Genomic DNA, 18,495 nt, shown 5'->3' with positions numbered 1-18,495 from the left:
ATTCAGAGATGAAAAATCCAAGATATGTAAAACTCTTACCCCAATGAAAGGGATGAACTTCTGGTAAGAATCTTCATCTTGGCTGTGGGTAAAGAAACAGCCATTAAAAATCCAAATGACAGGAAAAGAGAGAACAAGCAATGCTGAAAGACAAAGGCTTTCTCCACCTTCTTTTCTATTTTACGTATCTGACAAATGAAAAGAACATAAACTTAGGGCTTCAAGACACAGCATTCTGCAGGCACACGAACAGACAAAAAGGAACATGAAGACCGGAAGGTCAGTCCAATCACATTACAGCCTCAGTATGGAGGATGCTTCCATTTGGCAACGGGTTTCACATTGGGACTCTTGACTCTTGAAAAAAGGGTACGACATGGGCCCAATAATTCCATATGCAAGAGATTCCAAAAGAATTTATAGCTCTGATTGTTTTATAGCAGCTTCACATGGGGAGGGGCACACAGTTAACTTTCTCCCTAGCTAACCCCCCTCCTCAGCCACACACAATTAGGCTTGAAAGAAACCTTCTACTGGCTCCAATAAAAGTTCTTTTTTCAGGCTTAATTGCTGTGTGTAAGGAAGTGACCTTCCTGGAAGCTGCAGCTGAGGAGGGAAGAGTGACTTGTGCCTCCCTAGCAATACTCTCCAAGAAGATAATCTCTAGCTGCATTAGGCTTGGGGTGGAGAGAGAAAGCCAACACACTTTCTTCAAACCTAATTGCTGTCAGGGAGGAAGTGAGTACGTGTGTGTGTGATTGCAATGTGCCCACAACACTTTCACCAGGACATCGAAATGCACAGACTAGCCTTCCTTGAGAATCACCAGCAAGCCACCTTCCACTTTTTTACAGTGGTTTGTCTCAGTCTTGCTTTGCATACAAACGAAATGAAGACTGAGAAAGGGCATGCCAAAGGGGATTCTGAATGAACTTTCAATAAATACAGACACAGCAAACATTATAGTTCACATTTAGGGTTCTTCTAGCTATGTGGGTGAGGCAATTTCAGCCCACTCACCCACCACGCTGAAATCCAAAGCTCGTGGCAGAGGGGTGGATGGGGAAGGACTTACAATTTGTGTTTGCAGGTCAGCATGGCCTCGGCCACAGGCAGTTGGTGGGTCACGTTTGCTCCACTGACATACTGCATGATCCGGCCAACCACATCAAAAGGCTCTGAGAAAGAAGATAACCCAAAGAGAGCGTCAAGCAGGAAAGGCACACAGAGTATTCATCATTACCCAAGCCAGCAAGTGGGAGAACCTTCAAGATGCTGGCTTTAAGATACACATGAGTTGTTATCTGCACTGAGGCACAAAGAGTGACAAGCCAGAGAAGTGGCTGATGGGGAGAGGCAGGCAGGAGAACTTGGATTAACAAAAAGACGCACAAGCGTTAAGTATGGACCCCATCCTGGTGTGGTAAACATCAGTGCTAAATGCCATTATTTCGCCCCACCCAATTCTAGCTGCCCAAATTTGCCACCTTGTCCATAATCCTGCTGAATCAATGTGTAGTTCACTGTTGTCCTCAAACTTGCAAGGATTCTGGGAAAGGTGACTTTGCATCTTGGCTGGAATTGCTCATTCTAGCAAATGACATTATGGCCTACCTTTGACTGCCAATGACAACATTGTCTTATTAAACACTAGCTGGACACAGGGAGGGGTCCACATCTACCAAGCACTGGTTTGGTGTAATACCAAAGGCCCATACTAAATCTTTGGCTTCTCACCTTAGTTTGATTCTAACTTACATAAAAGCAGCACACATACAGAAGAGTCCTCAGTCTGGCAAGACAGAATGAAGACCTTTCTGAAAGATGTTACTTCTATCACTCACTGTGAACTGAAAACTTGCTCTTACCCGTCGTAGGTGGCTCAGATTTGCTGAAGAGTTCTCGCCAGGTGGCATCAAGAAACATACCACTGTATCTGCTATCCACAGAGCCCATGTACTTGGCTACCGGGTGAGAACCTGGTGGAGAAATGAGAGGAAGGCCTATTTATTATTATTATTTAAATCTGTATACTGCCCTGCACCCAGAGGTCTCAGGGCAGTTCATAACATAAAATCACAATATAATAACACAAAATACCTAATAAAAACAAAAACAACCCAATAATCCCGCCTCTCCCTTTGTGTTGCTATGATTTTCCTTGGCAAGCTACACATATCTAGCACCGGCAGATGGCTGCTGAGGCAACAGACCCTTTGGCATCAGAAAGCCATTGACGCTCCAAAAAATAGAAACTGCAACTGTCATTACCACAACACTCCTTTTGTAGAGTGATTCTTATTATTCAGAGACAAAAATGGGTAATCTCTCTCTTTCTAGCGAAAGAAAACTACCCCCAATGATTGGGAAACTCACTCTCCTTTAAGTAAACCATCACATATTTCACTACAAAAAAATGAGGCTGTTCAGCAATTATTATTTTTGTAATTGATTACCAGCTTTAGCTTAAACCTAAGCATTTTCTTATTCCCAAATACTCAACAAAACTGACTTTAGAAAATACTTAGGTATGAGATAACAAAAGATGTCACTCATTATTAAAAGGAAACATCCTCCTCAACATTTTGCCTTTCATTCCCTACTTCAGTACCACATCATAATGAAAACACAGCCTCAAAAACTGAGCAAGCATGTTTTTAAAAGCTCAGACCCATCAATTAAATTTTGCCCTCAAAAACTGAAACTGAGTCCACTGGTTCTGAGGAAGGGTATCATGGGCTGTAAAAAAAACCAGACAAAGAATGTTGCGTTGAGTGAGCTTTTGGCAAGTATTGGTGGCTTCGGTTCTTGGACTGAGTGGAGGAAGGTAGGTCAGTTCAGCTCATTCATTCTGTTTGTAAGAAGAGAGCTACTACACCTGGTGGCTTTTGGGTCACTGAAATGTAGAACTATTGGGTTTCAGATGTGTAACTCAATAGCCACCTACCAAGCGAGCGAGCCACAGGCACAGGTGGTATTACCTAGTGGGATGATGAGAAACTTCATATAGCTCAGCCAGTCTGATGTCTTGTTTGCCAATTGCTTCACAAAAAACCTCAAGATGGAGCTGAGATAACTCTGCCCCCCGATAGACACCACCTTGACAGGACGTGGCATGGAGGAATTACAGTTGCAGCTGATGGGTGGAAAGAAAGAAGAGGGCAGTTAAGATAGTGGTACGTCAGGCTCTGCATTTATAGTAGTATCTACTTATAGAAGGCAAAAAACAGAAATGGTGCAACTGGGAATTCTATCTTAGTGTTGAAAAGAAAACCATGGATATGATCTACCTACACCCCATCCAAGTAGGGAGTTGCAAGGAACTGTTTCCTTAAAATAGGAGGTGCCACAGCAATACAACTCTGGCTTCTTCAGACTAAGGACTATATAACCACAGACCTGAATACATGCCAAGGCTTAATGAAAGCACAGTCAGATCTCTCAAAGGGACCTTTGTTTCATTTATCTCCAATTTTTCCTTGTAGATAGCCCTAAAGGACTTGCAAGGTTCTCTCATTCAGGCACTGATCAGGACCACAGTCACTTACTTCTCAACAATCCTATGGCTCCTAGGCCATTAATTTAAATGCACTGTAATTTACTAGCTTGTCAACACCTACACTCAGTCAGAAGGCTGTTTCATGCTTTACGGGAAAATATGAGCTCTCATTTAGCCACCACAGGTTCCCATGCACTAATATGCATAGGCCAGGTATGTGTGATATCACATATGGTAAACATGCACTCAGAAGCTATGATCTGCACTGCCTAAGCACATGTTAGGAGATATAAATATCTCCCTGTCACACATTACAAGCCACACAGTGGTGAAATGGAAGCTGTACCTTTTTTTTTTTTAAGTGTGCCGACAACCTTCTGCAGACCATATCCCAGCTCTTAGCAACCTTGCATGCTCCATACATCTGAAGGAGCAATTTAAATGTATTTTATGAGGGTGGGATGGATTCACTTTTTGTGAACTCTAAGCTCCTTCATGCTGAACAAGTGAGCACTTCTTCAAAGCCTCAAGCATCCGTCTTAACATGTAAATCAGCAGCATGACCAAAGGCCACTAGAGGGCACTGACGAGCTGGAGAAAAATGCATTTAAACCCCTCAATGATGCCTACAGCTTTACTGCTTCTAGACACAACAATGAGAACACGTAACACAGTATTTTTGTTTTAAGCAGGACCAGGAAAGCTTGCAAACTCTAAGAACCTGAACATTTACTTTTCCAGGTGTCAGCAAACTTTTTCAGCAGGGGGCCAGTCCACTGTCCCTCAGAACTTGTGGGGGGCTGGACTATATTTTGAAAAAATAAATAAAATGAACAAATTCCTATGCCCCACAAATAACCCAGAGATGCATTTTAAATAAAAGGACACATTCTACTCATGTAAAAACATGCTGATTCCAGGACTCGTCTGTGGGCCGGGATTGAGAAGGCGATTGGGCCAGATCCGGCCCCCGGGCCTTAGTTTGCCTAACCATGACTTTTACCCTCAGTGTGCAGTCTATGAGGATCAGGAACTTCAGGGAGATATGAGGCAAGAGCCAAACCTAATCCTTGACCTCCAATCCCACAAGCACAGAGATGTCTTCTACCTTGAATTTCAGTAAGCTGTAGTCTCAAGCAAATATATAGGCATCTTTATTTTATAATGCAGAATTTGAAATTAACAACAGCCAAATTTCTGCATGTATTGCTTAATCTAAGAGGTGCTGGGGCTCAATCCTGTATGGCATTGCTTTTAAAGATCCGTTTCATGTTTGGTAGCTGACAGTGGGCACTCAAGCACATGCTCAGAAGGCACTCATTACTATTCTGTATGTATTGAGGCCTGTGCCCTGGCATTAGACAGCCTCCAGAGCTAAGTGATGACTCCAGTTAACCTGACAAAACAGTATAGTGTGAATCATGTCCTGGGAGACTTGCACTTTGCCCTCTCCAACCACTGTCATCTTGCAGTGACAAAGAATACAGTGAAGAAAGGTCCTTCTAATTATATGGGCATTGACTTCCCATCATGGCTGTGAGAGAGGAAGATGCTGGAATTTGAGTGCAGAGCCTCTTTTGTAGGCAGCCAATCATGCTGGGAAAGCAGACCTGCATTTCAGCAGCTTCCAGGATGACTCTGGCATGAAAATAGCAAAGAAGCCCAGGGGAGCCAGGAGCACACAACTAAATCTTATTTCTTGGATTATGTTGCTGGGTAGAAAGAAAAATTGAGAGCTTGTCTTTATGTTACTGAAACAACGTAGTTGCTGTTCCTCTGGTGACTCAAGCCCATGTAACAATAGAATGTGCTAGAGAAAGGTTGCATCTGCATTTAAGCTTAAGAACTCCAAGGCCTTTTCCTGAGCACTCTCATTTTATAAAGTCAGGCAGATGGCAACTGTGAAGCAGTGGTGTAGGAAGGAGGCGGGGGGTCCGCCCCGGGTTCCATCTCTGATGGGGGTGACATCACCGTGGGCGGCACCCCTATTGGGACGCTTGTGCGTGGGTGGCATGCCACCCCCCCCACTCTGGGTGGCAAAGCCCCTAGCTCCGCCACTGCTGTGAAGGGTGTATTTTTGGATGTAGAACCCACCCTGGAGGCTGACCTGACTCTCATCCTCACTGTCATGCTGGGTTAAAGCCTTTTGTTTTCCCAAGCCTTTCAAAAGCAACTGTGTATCTGAAGTGTGTGTGCACACAAAAGCTTATACCCAGAACAAACTTAGTTGGTCTCTAAGGGACGCAGGTGGCGCTGTGGGTTAAACCACAGAGCCTAGGACTTGCCGATCAGAAGGTCGGCGGTTCAAAACCCCGCGACGGGGTGAGCTCCCGTTGCTCGGTCCCTGCTCCTGCCAACCTAGCAGTTTGAAAGCATGTCAAAGTGCAAGTAGATAAATAGTTACCGCTCCGGCGGGAAGGTAAACGGCGTTTCCGTGCGCTGCTCTGGTTCGCCAGAAGCGGCTTAGTCATGCTGGCCACATGACCTGGAAAAACTGTCTGCAGACAAACGCCGGCTCCCTCGGCCAGTAAAGCGAGATGAGCGCGCAACCCCAGAGGTGGTCATGACTGGACCTAATGGTCAGGGGTCCCTTTACCTTTAAGGTGCTACTGGACAATTTTTTTATTTTTTTATTTCAAAAGCAATTTAATTATTCTAGTTAGGCCCACCAATGATGCTGTGTTTGCTTCTGTGGTTTTTAATAGATGGTTGCTTTTTGTTAAAATATTTTCCAATAAGTTCCACAGTGGCTGTCCTGGAAGCTGCTTTTACTGAAGGTGCAAGAACTAATGATTAAACAAATAAAATATTTTTAGGAATGAGGGAGAACACTAGGGGGAGGCCGATGTATGTGTCTACTCCAGCTGCAGGAATGCCCTCAAGCTGCTTTGCTTTTCATGATACTAGAGCAATGTGCAGTGGAGCCATCAGAGATCTGTGACGATGCCAATCCTGTATGGTAGGAACTGAGTTGTCATCAATGAACTGTTGTTTGGCAAGGTGTCTGCTTTGACCTGCAAGGTGTCCTCTTTGAGTTGTGGTCATAAGTACCGTAACTTCAGAACACATATTCCCAATACTGAGTGTCCTGCAAGAGGCACTGGGAAGAATTTGAGACTTTTAAAATGTGGGGAAGGGGCACAGATGCTCCTCATCTGCAGCTCATCTATGTATAGGTTATTGACTACAAGGCATCAAACCCAGATGGGAGATTTGCGCGCTTACACTGAATTCTTCCTCCCTCCCCCTTTCTTACTCTGCATACAGGCAGCTTTCACTATAGGATTGTGCTCCCTTCCTATGGCTGAAGTCAAAGCATGCCTTGCACACAACCGTTATCTTCTCTCTGTGCAGGCGCCTTAGCAAGGAAGCAGGCACCTTTGTAAACACATTTGAGTACTGAAACCTTGCAGATATAAAAACCATCCTTCCCCCATCCTTCCTGCCAGAGAAGAGTCTTTAGTTCTAAGGATTAAGTGATGTTTCAGACAAGGATGGACAGCCCTAATCAAAGTGGACTGAGGCATCCTTTTCAAGCAATTTGGAATCTGGTTTTCTTTCCCATTTTCTCAGGGATAATTCCATAGTATAAAAGTGGGGACACCACAGATATAGCTTTGTGCACTCACTATCGCTGGATCCTCGTGAGGATTGCAGAGAGGACAGCTTGCACTTCAATTGTGGAGCATGTGCAAACAACTGGCTTCTTCTGGTCCTGAAGGAGATCAGCTACATACTGGAAGTAAAACAAGTAGTAAGCAAAGCAAGCAAGCAGTGGAGGGATTTGGTGCTCTGTTTACACAACTGCCACACAACACCCCTTCTTCCCTGATTAGCAATCACTGGCCACATGACCTCAGACAAAAGGTTTGGTAACAGAGCACCATTCAGCACCCTGGATACAAGCTTAACAAGACACAGTTACGACTCAGGTGATGGAAATCTGAAACTCATCTTATTGCTGCCCTAGTAGGTACGAGTGGGGGAAAGCAATCAAGGTGCAATGGGACAACAATGGGTATGAAATATTGTGTGACAGACCCATTTGTTTTAAGATGATTCCCTCCTTTTGGAGGATCTTGTTCCAGTCATTTAAGGTCCTGGCTTATATGAAGGAGGGTTCAACAGGACAAAGCAGAATCCCAAGATAATCAACCCAGGCATGGCCTCTCACTAGCCCCAATGTACCCTTCCCCTTTTCCCATTGGCAGAAACATTCAGTGACTGCATGGCATTCAGTGAAGAATCTGGGTTAGCTATCAAATTCTGAATATGCTAACTTTCATTCTATATAAGACACCTGGCTTCTAACCAAACGGCCTCAATGATATAGTTAAGATAGATTTTCTCTACATATTGACATGAGACAGGGCTTGGGATGAATTTTAATGGCCAGTTGAAGGGGCAAAATTTCTTCATGGCTCTTCATTCCTACTGCTTATCCTCTTGCCAGTATTGCACAGTCCGCTTGGTGCTTAATTTTCCATGTAGCTTAGCTTCAGTGACACAGATTAAGCACAACCACTTCTGATTGCCAATAATGCTAAATTAAGTTTACCAAATAAATCAAACAACAATGAAAAAATGTGCTTAAAGTGAATAATTTATTCTGCTGGGACTGAATTGCAGGATCTGGTTCTGATGGCTGGGGAAATTACCTTTCTTAACTAGTAATAATAGGACATCCCCACCCATTATCTTAGTACTGTTAAACATTTGCATTGGAAGCTTCATGGGGTAGGGACCTACCTATTTTTTATGTTATTATGTAAATTGTTACATTTACCAATGGTGCATAAGGGTATTACTATTGTTTTATTATTATTATTATTATTAAATAATAATGATGACAATACTTTGCATTCCTTAATATTTGGGGAGTAAGTCTAGGTTTCTACAGGCAAAGCTACATTCTGCACTCAGAAAATGGAACCAGTTAGGGACAACAGCACACATTCTTTTTTCCAATTTACTTAATTCTGTTGGCCAGAGATTGGGATGGTGCAAAGAACAGGACAGACACACGGAAAGACACACGGACAGCAACCACCTCCTTACCTGGCCTTGCCAGTCAATAGTATTCACTAGGATGATGTTTTCTGGCAGGGCTGAGTCTGACACCAAGATTTGATTCAGCTGATCATAAACAATCTTGCGAGGAATCTGCTGGGGGAAGTTGCATGGTTTTTTAAGCATGGTTCATTGACATAACTCCTAACTCAAATATAAAGCAAAATAATCTTATCTCCAACATGGAGAAGGAAGGCATATGTCATGAGAGGGGATGGGGAGAGAAAGAAAAGCATTCCTCTTATTCTTGCTGTATGACAATACTTCTAAGATCACCTTTTAATACTATGGGAAATTACATTCTCCCCCACAACTTATTTACTCCTCAGCAGGTCACTATAATTTGAGAAATGCATATTCCTCCTGCCTATATTTATTGGGCAGGTGAAGGGGAAAATACTTGTAGCCCTTGTGGCTGTAAAAAAAAAAAGTTCAACATAAGTGGTTGGTATCTGGAGAAAACTCAGAAAATAAAAAGAGGACTTTGGACAAGCTTCCAAGTCTGAGGGATAGTGGGGGGAAAGGTTTTGTGTCTCTCATAACAAATGCTCTTAACCCTTTACTAACCATTTGGCGCCAATCTCCTTCCCTTCTTGGATTTAAATTTAGAAGCAAAAATTCCAGTGTGGTGATTAGAATGCTAGACTAGGAGGTGGGGGACCAGGGTTCAAATCGTAAATCAGTCATGAAGCACCCTAACGTGACCTAGGATTAGTCACTGTCTCTCAACTTAACCTACCTCATAGGGTTTTTGTGAGGATCGCATGCATGGGTGAGAACCATGTATGCCACCTTGGAGCTCCTTGGAGGAAAAATGGGATGTAAATGCAACAAACAAACAACTTTGCCTACTTGATTCAGGATCTCTTTAGAGCTGACTGCAAACAACTGGAAAGATACTGCAGTACTTCAAATGAGCTTCCAGCAACTAGCTACTCCAACAACAGTTGGCTTTTATCAAGTCTGTATTTAAGGAATGCCACCTCCACTCCTCCTCCAAAATTAGGGAAAGAGTGTTTAAGCTCCAGAGCTGCAATCTCTGAATGCTGGTTACCTGTGTACTATGACCCAGATCTGGTGACCTTTCACTGTCTGAACTGTTGGTTCTTTCACTGAGGGGTTTTGACAGCTGACGCTCTTTGAGTGGGGTGCTGCGTTTCTGCCGGGGCGTGTGTGCAGCACTGTCCATTTTGCTGTGAGTGGTAGAGAAACAATGATATTAATGCCTCATCTTCTCCAAACTTACTGAACATGGAAAAAAGAATGCAAACCATGTTATACCTGCAGGGGAACACAGAAACTTTGATCCAAGGTCATTGCAAAGAAACTAGCAGAGTCTCAGAACTAACTGATCCCATCTTACATTTAATACTTGTGAGGAAGCAAGCCAGCCAGCAAACAGAGCCTTGGATTTTTTTTTCTAGCTCCACTAAGTTGAGACAATAAATTATTTGCAAGGTTGTGTTGGTGCCTGCAGGCTTACTACCATAGTGTGACATCTAATATCTAACATCTTACAACCCCCCAAAACAACACACACTGCCTGGTTTTTAGCCCTCATTACTGCAGGGAAAAAATAACACCCTTAAGGCTATATCAGCTATGTAAAGTGAATGTTAAGAAACATAAGGAACCTCGTGGCAATGGGCGAGAAAGAAGGATGCACACAACCTTGGGTATCAATTATTGCAAGTTCATGATATGGAGAAAGAGAGCAACTCTCAGAGGAATCACAATGCAAGCAGGTAGAAAAACAGCTGTAGATTCAGTCTTGAATTGGATGCTACAAGGAAACCCCCCTCTATCCAGTGACATTTCCCAGAATGGTAATGAGCCTGAGGGAGCCCGAAGGCACACCCAACCTTCTGCTGCCATCTGAGGCATTCAGCAAAAGGTGCAAACTGAAGGACAAAACCATGTGCTTCATTCTGAGAATTTGCTGCCCTCTGGAAATAAGTGGATCATAGAGCTGCCGCCACTGCTGAACAAGGAAAAAAGGAAACAAAGAGAGGAGGAGCTGAGCAAACAAACATATAGTGCTGCCAAGCATGTCTGTTACTAAGCGTCTGCTTTGCAAAGGGAGAAGCAGGAGGGGCCCTGGAAATGTATCACTTTTGCATTTAAGCAGCAGTCATCTGCTGCCTCCCCAAGCACCACAGAGAAAGGCAAATGTGGCACATTTCAGGTAACAACCAAACAGCAAAGACTTCTAACAGAGCAGAGCACTTGGGGGTCAAATTCTTACCCAGGTGCCTGAGTCACAGGAATTTAGCTGAAGCTGCAGCGTTTGCTCTCAGAAGCTGAGTGCTGAACTCTTGTGATTGAAGAGTCACTACTAGCCACAAGAAAACTGAACAATTCAACTGAGAAAGACATGAGGAGCAACGGGTGGTGAAGGCCCACTTCTTTTGCATCTAGGCCATGGTTTCCATTCCTTGGCAGCACTCCCACAGTGCAACATTTAGGCTTAGCACAAGTGAGGCCTTCCTTCTAAAGCATAACTGCCATGCTGGGAGGAAGGAGGTGGGAGAAGAGGAATGGAATAGGGACAGTGTGAAATGAATGGGAGGCTGTGTGGTGGGATGGGTGTAAGTGTGTGGGAAGCTGCATGGGTTTGCCTTACCCACTAAGGGAACACAGCTCTTGGGAGAGGGAAAAGATTCTCCATGCATGACATATGGGCAGCTAGAGTCACCCTCCACACTCCCACCCCAAAAATAGATACATTTCCATGAACATTCAAAATGCACAACAGGGGGCAAGTTCTTGAGCAGCAACCAGCCCAGTGAATCTTTCCATGCTCACCCACCACCATTGTTCGGTAGCAAGCATTCACTGGAGAACACAGAATGAATCAATTTTGGGAGAGGCAGGTATGGTTTACTCAGTGTCGATAGAAAGCATTCTGAAAATAAACTCTGCCCTTATGCCTTGTTATACCTTCCCTCACCTGTGACCTGCCCTGGGCTTCCTCCTCATTTATACAACTCACCCCTTTCTTCCTTTTATGCCTTGACAAGGCTACGTAAGCCATGCCTCTTGCCAACCCCTCCTCAAAACCCTCCTTTTCTGTGCAGCCTTTGGTTTACACCCCATGTCCTCAGCTCCTATTGAAATGAAGCCTAAATATGTGTGTCTGCAGTTTGCTCATATTTCATTCAGTGCATCTTCCATTGTCCCTGGCTGTTGTGACTTAAAAGTTCATTGAGGTAGGGACACCTCCCCCCCCCTTGTGTTACACAAATCATGTATGTATGCAATCTAGGTAAATTACTCATGAACAATTTAGTAAAAATCTCTTTGATTTGATGCTAACCTCCCAAGAAAAGATGGCAGATGCTCTTCAATTGCAGGGAGGAGGAAATGGCCTTTTTATCCTCATCTTTATCCCTTTGGCAAAAATACAAGCTGCTAGTTGCCCTGCCACAGGAATTTCAGATATACTGCTGCTAAAGGAAGGAAGGAATCTGTGGCCCTACAGATGTTGTTGGACTACAAACTCCCATCATCCCTGACCACAGGCCATGCTGACTGGAGTTTATGGGAGTCCAGCAACTTCTGCAGAGCCACAAGTTCCCCAAACTTGCTGTAGCTGACAGAGTGCTCTGACCAATTTTCAGAATAGCAATATGTAAGCAAGCAAAACCTGATGCATACTACCTAGGTGATGCCATGCTCTGAAGATCTCCCTTGCTGGTCTTCATAGGTGTCTTGACTTTTTCTGGGATGACCAAGGTGGTGGTTGAGTCTCCAAATGTATCCTGACCGTTTCCTTCCTAGAGAAGGGAAGAGGAAGAGCATTCAGAATTAATATTAGTCATAAAAGTAGGTGATTACTGCTGTTAGCAAATGTCCTCACCAATAGTATAAAGGACAAATGTACCTACCAGTGTGTCTCCTTCGTTGATACTATCATCTGCGTTTTTATTCCGGGTAGGTTTCAGTTTGTCCCCCATGGATGCTTCCATCTGGATAAAAAACAGCATTGGAGAGAAATAGGGAAAAATGAAAAAAGCAAGCTGTGATTCAGAAGGATCATATTTACAATCACTAGGTGATTTGTTGTTTATGCAGATTATAAAACTAGGACCTTTTTACTTCCTTGGAAATGACAACAATTGCTCCTTAGCATCGAAGGTAAATCACCCTTCAAATCCCTGAGAAACCCAGTTTCCAAACAGAGGTTTCTAGTCCTTCAGGAAGGGAACTTGTGTTGGAGTCAGAAGAAGAGGAAAGGCAAAGAGTTTTGAGGTGTCATGTGGCCCTGCAGTAGTTGTTGAACTACAACACCCATCACCACTGATCACAAGCCATGCTCTAGAGGGGAGTTTTCTATGAGAAGAGCCTTCAGTGCTGGGGCAAGTTTTCCCATTTTCTTTGTTACTAAACTTTAATTGCAGGATTAACAGCACCTAAAGAACTGCTTCCAAATTGCCCTGCTGCCCCATCCCCTTTTAAATATTAAAAATAATAAATATGAATATAAATCACAGGAACTGTTACACCTGGCCAATTTGATCCCTTCTACACACACACCCCTTCATTGGAATACAAGTGTGTGCATGCAAATGCACACACAGCTAGAGGCAGATTGGGGTTCATCTTAGCTTTGCAAGCAGCATGTAGACAGAAGACAGACCAATCTCATTCATTTGAGACAGGACACAGCAATCAGTTCACAACAGTGGTTCTGAAAAACATTGTTTCCACATGGACACAACCAGTAGATTATGGTAATACTTCTTGTAAAAGGCTGAGATTGGTTTCCTTCTAAATTAATTACAATTCACCATAATCATAAGGTTGGTAGAGTGAACAAGAACAATCTATGGCTCCCCCATCCTTGTGACTTACTGGGCTGGTGGCATCCTTGCCGAGGCTCCCTTTGCTGTTAAGGCTTCCAATTTCAGTCTGGGAGCTTGACTGTGACATTCCCTCAAAGAAAGGCCTAGTATAGAAGAAAGCAGTGAAATCAAGAGGGGAGTAGGGAGAGACATTCTTACGGGGGGCAGGGTAAAAAGGTTGACTGACATTCTTAAAAAACAATGTAGTTAGATCACAGCAGCTATTCTTCTCCATTTAGAACTTCCACCTGCATTAATGGCAGAACAAACCATGGCTTTCTTTTATAGATGATCTACAACAGGGATGGGAAACCCTTTTTATACATACCTCTCTCTGGTCTCCATTCATGAAAGGAAGAAGCATTATCATAGTTCAAGAGCAAATTCCAACCAGGCAAACATGTTTGAAGAGGCTGTGGAGCAGGGACAGTGAGAGATGTGGCACAGAGAGTGACAGAGAGGCCTGGAGGGTTGCATTCAACCCTCAGGCTTGAGGTTCCTCACTCCTGTTCTACAATATTGTTTACTCCCTCCAAAGGGCTGAAATTTGACTTCTCAAATAGTGCACTGGGAAAAATACTACTGCAGGAAGCCTCTGCCAAATTTTAACTCCTCACCCCACTGTTTCATTTCTTTATAGCTGATGACAACTCCAAACTCTTGTTTCAGAGTTCCGATTCTCTCAGGGTGGCAAATAAACATAAAATGGGGAGCCAAGGAAGAGAAAATAAGCTATTTGGGACAAACTACAGCTCTGATGCCTTAATACAGGCATAGGAACCTTCAGGTAAATCAGGTCCACACTGTGCATGACAACTTTCACCTTGATCCTTCCCTGTTGGGTTGTTTGTTTGTTATAATCCAACTCAGGAAGACTCATCTACCATGAACTAAGACTTCTGAAGAACAGGAGGGGGTTTCCTAAGGAAAAAACCTGGAGATGGGAGGGACCATGGCTTCAGGAAAAGGACAGAAGCTGTCTTGTTACTAGGGAGAAACTGAATCCTTTTCAGCCGTGAGATCATTTTCACCAGACAACCCATGAGAAAGTTGCTTTGGCTATTGCTGCTTTCTACTGTGACCAGGTACAAGGCAAAAACAACACAACAACAACCCAAACCTGCCCCAATCTACTTTTGAGTCTCAAGCTTCATTTTCCTGTCTCCAACAGAAAGGAACTCTGCCAGCTAAACAAGGAGCTGTAACTGTACTTCTGCTGGTGCTGGTCCAGACTTGCTCCATAGTAACTTGCATGCGTTTTAACCTCTCCATTGGGAGCTCCTGTTCTGCTATACTGAAATTTGGTGGGGTGTTCATGGTAGGGGTTACCAAGGACCTTCTAAAGAGTGGCATGGGTGGTTTAGAAATGCCACTCCCTTTCAGATTCATTTTTCGCTATCCTATTCCACAAGACATTTGGGACTTTATTAGTTTGTAGGAATCAACTTTCCTGATCAAGTTTTATCTTTCTGCTAGGTGTTTGTTTGTTTGTTTGTTTTAAATAATAATAATCAACTTATCTGTATTACATTTGTGTCACATCATTATGTATTTTGCTTTTATTGCGCTTGCTGCCTAGTAAACAAAAACTGCTTTCTAATGTAACAAACCATCCTTGGTTGAAAAGGAGCAAGATATAAATAGCTAATACAAGTGTGCAGTAGATATGGTTGTGTTTCTTTTCACTTTTTGTTTTCTGCCTGGTCCCCTAGCTACAATTAAATAGTGGCAATGTGGCCTCTAGACCCAAATGGCATGCCTTCCCAACCTAGCAAAAAGCAGCTGTTCCTTCTCTTTCATCATCCACATCCCAAAGAAAAATGTTCTGTAAGCCTGACTGACATTTAGCTGACTTTAGCTACACACGTGTGTGTATAATAACAAAATGAAATTACAGTGGTGCCTCGCAAGACGAAAATAATCCGTTCCGCGAGTCTCTTCGTCTAGCGGTTTTTTCGTTTTGCGAAGCAACCCTATTAGCGGATTAGCGGATTAGCGCTATTAGCGGTTTAGCGGATTAGCGGCTATTAAAGGCTTAGCGGCTAAAAGGCTATGAGCAGCTTAGCGGCTTAGAAAAAGGGGGGGAAGCGGGGAAAAATCAGAACACTCGCAAGACGTTTTCGTCTTGCGAAGCAAGCCCATAGGGAAATTCGTCTTGCGAAGCAGCTCAAAAACGGAAAACCCTTTCATCTAGCGGGTTTTCCGTCTTGCGAGGCATTCGTCTTGCGGGGCACCACTGTAAATATCTTTTTAAAAATCAGCAATTTTTTATTATTTTATTTAGCTGACTTCTTAAGTATTCAGTTCAAGTGGATAGGAGGTAGAGACATAGGGAGAAAGCTTTGACTGGCTTCAATTATCTGGGTAGGAAAAATAGGAAATCAGAATGGCTCACAGGCAAGCCACGCATGCTGAAGTTGGGATCAATTGTTTTTTGACAGAACTGTAACATAATCCAACCACAAAGATTAAGCTTCAGTTTAAAAGATAATCACTAATATGATTCTGTAAAAGGAAAGGAAACAGGAGAAATACAAATCCCAAAATCAGGGAGGGGTGCAAGGTCCACCCTTCAACATACACACAGACAGACAGACACACACACACACACAGAGAGAGAGAGAGAGAGAGAGAGAGAGAGAGAGAGAGAGAGAGTGCTATGGAACAGAATGACTGCACAGGGAGCTGAGTGGGTTGGCAGCTACAGTGGAAGAATCCTGTTGGAAGAGAATGTGCTTCCTTAGAATGGAGGCCAGAGGAAGAACTCTCCCCCTCCCTGCCTCAATTATGCACAAACTTCACTTTTCTTTTTCCTATTGCATGCTTAGAACTACAGAACAAGGTTCTGCACATTTCATGCAGCCATCCAAATATGACAGGGAATGGAATTTAAGAGAGAAACAGGAGTGCTTGAAAATAATCCACCCCTAAAAGTGGACAAGTCTGAATATATGTCATGCATGTCAACAAGCATATCACACAGCATGCACATATATTTTCCACATAATTCAGCTTTATGAAAATCTTGGGGCTTTGTATTTTAAAGTTGCTGGGTCTCAAGGTGGCAGGGGAAAGCTTTAACAACAGTGGGCATTATTGACAAAAGGTTCCAGAATCAAACCATAGAAGTCAGACAACACTTTCCCAAGGGCTGATATTTGGTTAAAGAGCCCTAAAATTTTAACAGCTGACAGCAACCCTGTATCATCTTTATGCATAGTGATGCATTCTGTCGCCTCATTCAGTCAAAAATAGAAATCTTTTTGATGTTGAAAGAAAACAAAACTTAAGCATAGTCACTCAGGCTTCAGAGTTTTGTGGAAGAACAGCGTATCAGCAATTTTATATCTCGCACAGGAATCTTGGTTCCCAACTCTCTCTCTCTCTCTCTCTCTCTCTCTCTCTCTCTCTCTCTCTTTCTCTCTCTCTCTCTCTCTCTCTCACACACACACACACACACACACACACACACACGTACGTGTCCAACTTATCCAGTCACACTTACTTGAGTTTTGGCTTTGGTGTGCTGAGGATGCTCTCTGTATCCTCCATCTCAGGGCCACTGTCACTGGGGTTGTACATCTCCAAGCTATCATAGAGCTCATCCAGATCCTCTTCTACCTCCCGAATCTGCTCCCTGGAGACATGTTCCAGTCCAAAGCCGACCTGTTAAAAAAGACATAGTTACCAGGGTGCTCAAAGCTCCTATGTTCCAAATACACTGCTTCCTATTCTTTCAGACAGACCCAGAATTATTTGCTTCTCAGAGGGGCAACTTTCTGTTAAGTTCTATGCTGTATCTTCTTTCTGCATAGTGATGCAAATGTGTGGTATTTGAAACTGGGGCATTGCCAAGCAAGCATCAGTCAGCCAAACAGTTTCACCTGAAATCTTGCGTCTTCCTTCAGATCACACAAACAAAACTATATTGCTTTGTATTCTTAAATAGGTAAGTGACAGACACATCTTATAATGAAAATGCAAGACAAAAGCAGCAAGGCAAATCATCTTCTGATTGTACCCACACATGCAGACACCTGAACCATACTTTCCAGAGGTAAAAGGAGCTCCTGCTGCTGTGATGTAAGCAGGGTTCCTCCTGTTTTCTCCAGGCCGTGCCAATAATTCCAAAACTACCCTCATAAATCTGCTTAGGAACTTTGGAAGCTGCCTTATACTTCCAAAGTAATCCATCTAGCCAGTATTGTCTACACTGACTGGCTTCCATGGGTCTTTTCTCAGCCCTACCAGACGCCAAGGATTGAAACTGGGATCATTTCCAAGCAAAGCATGTGCTCTACCACTGAACTTCAGCCCTTCTCTTTAGACCAAACATTGCCAGCTACATTTCATGTGGAAATTGTCATCATGGAATACACACTTATTACCACGGTTTTTTTGCAAAATAACCAGGAACCACACTTACAGGAATCTAGACCATAAATGTTGTCATACCTACCTCATCCGATACCTTGAACCGCTTCAGTAAAGCCACAAACTTCTGCTTAATATTTGGCTGCTGTGAAAAAGAGGTACCATTTACTTATTAGAAAGGCCACCTATCAATTGACTAGGACAGGCACAAGCAGAGTTCTTGAGACACAGTGCATGATGAGTAATGAGGCTGGGAGAGTGAAACACACACTGAAAATCCTAAGGCAATTCTCCCCACAATTTAGCATCCCAACCACAGAACATGATGGTAGCAGATTTGTCAGAACACCACGCCATATATAGCTGAACCCAAGTACCACAGTGTGTTCAACAAGTCCATAAACCTACACCAAATGGGAGGGGGAAATAGTAGCTCTGCAGCACAATGCCAGAAAAAAAAAAAAACCTCTGCAGAACCTCTGCATTACTCAAACTCTTCTTCCAGTAACTGGTCCAGAGCAACACTGCTTAGCTTGCAAACTTGATAAGAATGCAGCTCTCAACAGTTCAGCTTTAAAGCGTACATATTTCATGAAGGTAGCTCAGAAAGTTAGTTCTCAAAGACTCATCTTCAAAGCTAAGCATTAAGGAGCAATGCATACAAGGGAGGGAAGATCTTATAAGTGCTTAATTTATTAAAAAGCAGGT

The 18,495-nt window shown here is 43.3% G+C and overlaps 1 protein-coding gene across 3 annotated transcripts in view; it reads right to left on the bottom strand.

Annotated features, from left to right (window-relative positions):
- Positions 1-18,495, bottom strand: part of PACS1 (phosphofurin acidic cluster sorting protein 1) — a 70,723-nt gene that overhangs the window by 11,903 nt on the left and 40,325 nt on the right. Inside the window, exons 8-19 of one of the 3 annotated variants that reach the window (XM_083477515.1) lie at positions 17,873-17,929; positions 16,919-17,079; positions 13,424-13,517; positions 12,457-12,537; positions 12,230-12,345; positions 9,624-9,762; positions 8,558-8,665; positions 7,129-7,235; positions 2,982-3,136; positions 1,869-1,979; positions 1,076-1,178; positions 40-82 (exon numbers count right to left, since the gene is read on the bottom strand). In XM_083477515.1, coding sequence (XP_083333641.1) covers positions 40-82; positions 1,076-1,178; positions 1,869-1,979; positions 2,982-3,136; positions 7,129-7,235; positions 8,558-8,665; positions 9,624-9,762; positions 12,230-12,345; positions 12,457-12,537; positions 13,424-13,517; positions 16,919-17,079; positions 17,873-17,929 — 1,275 coding nt within the window. Of the gene's footprint in view, positions 1-39; positions 83-1,075; positions 1,179-1,868; positions 1,980-2,981; positions 3,137-7,128; positions 7,236-8,557; positions 8,666-9,623; positions 9,763-12,229; positions 12,346-12,456; positions 12,538-13,423; positions 13,518-16,918; positions 17,080-17,872; positions 17,933-18,495 lie in introns of all 3 variants that reach the window. The other 2 variants (XM_083477513.1, XM_083477514.1) reach the window with 2 other exon arrangements.

This window comes from Podarcis liolepis, assembly GCF_965112155.1.
Source record: "Podarcis liolepis genome assembly, chromosome: 15".
Lineage (NCBI taxonomy): Eukaryota > Metazoa > Chordata > Lepidosauria > Squamata > Lacertidae > Podarcis > Podarcis liolepis.
Note: the sequence above shows the minus strand (reverse complement) of the source record. Positions and strands in the feature narration are given on the sequence as shown.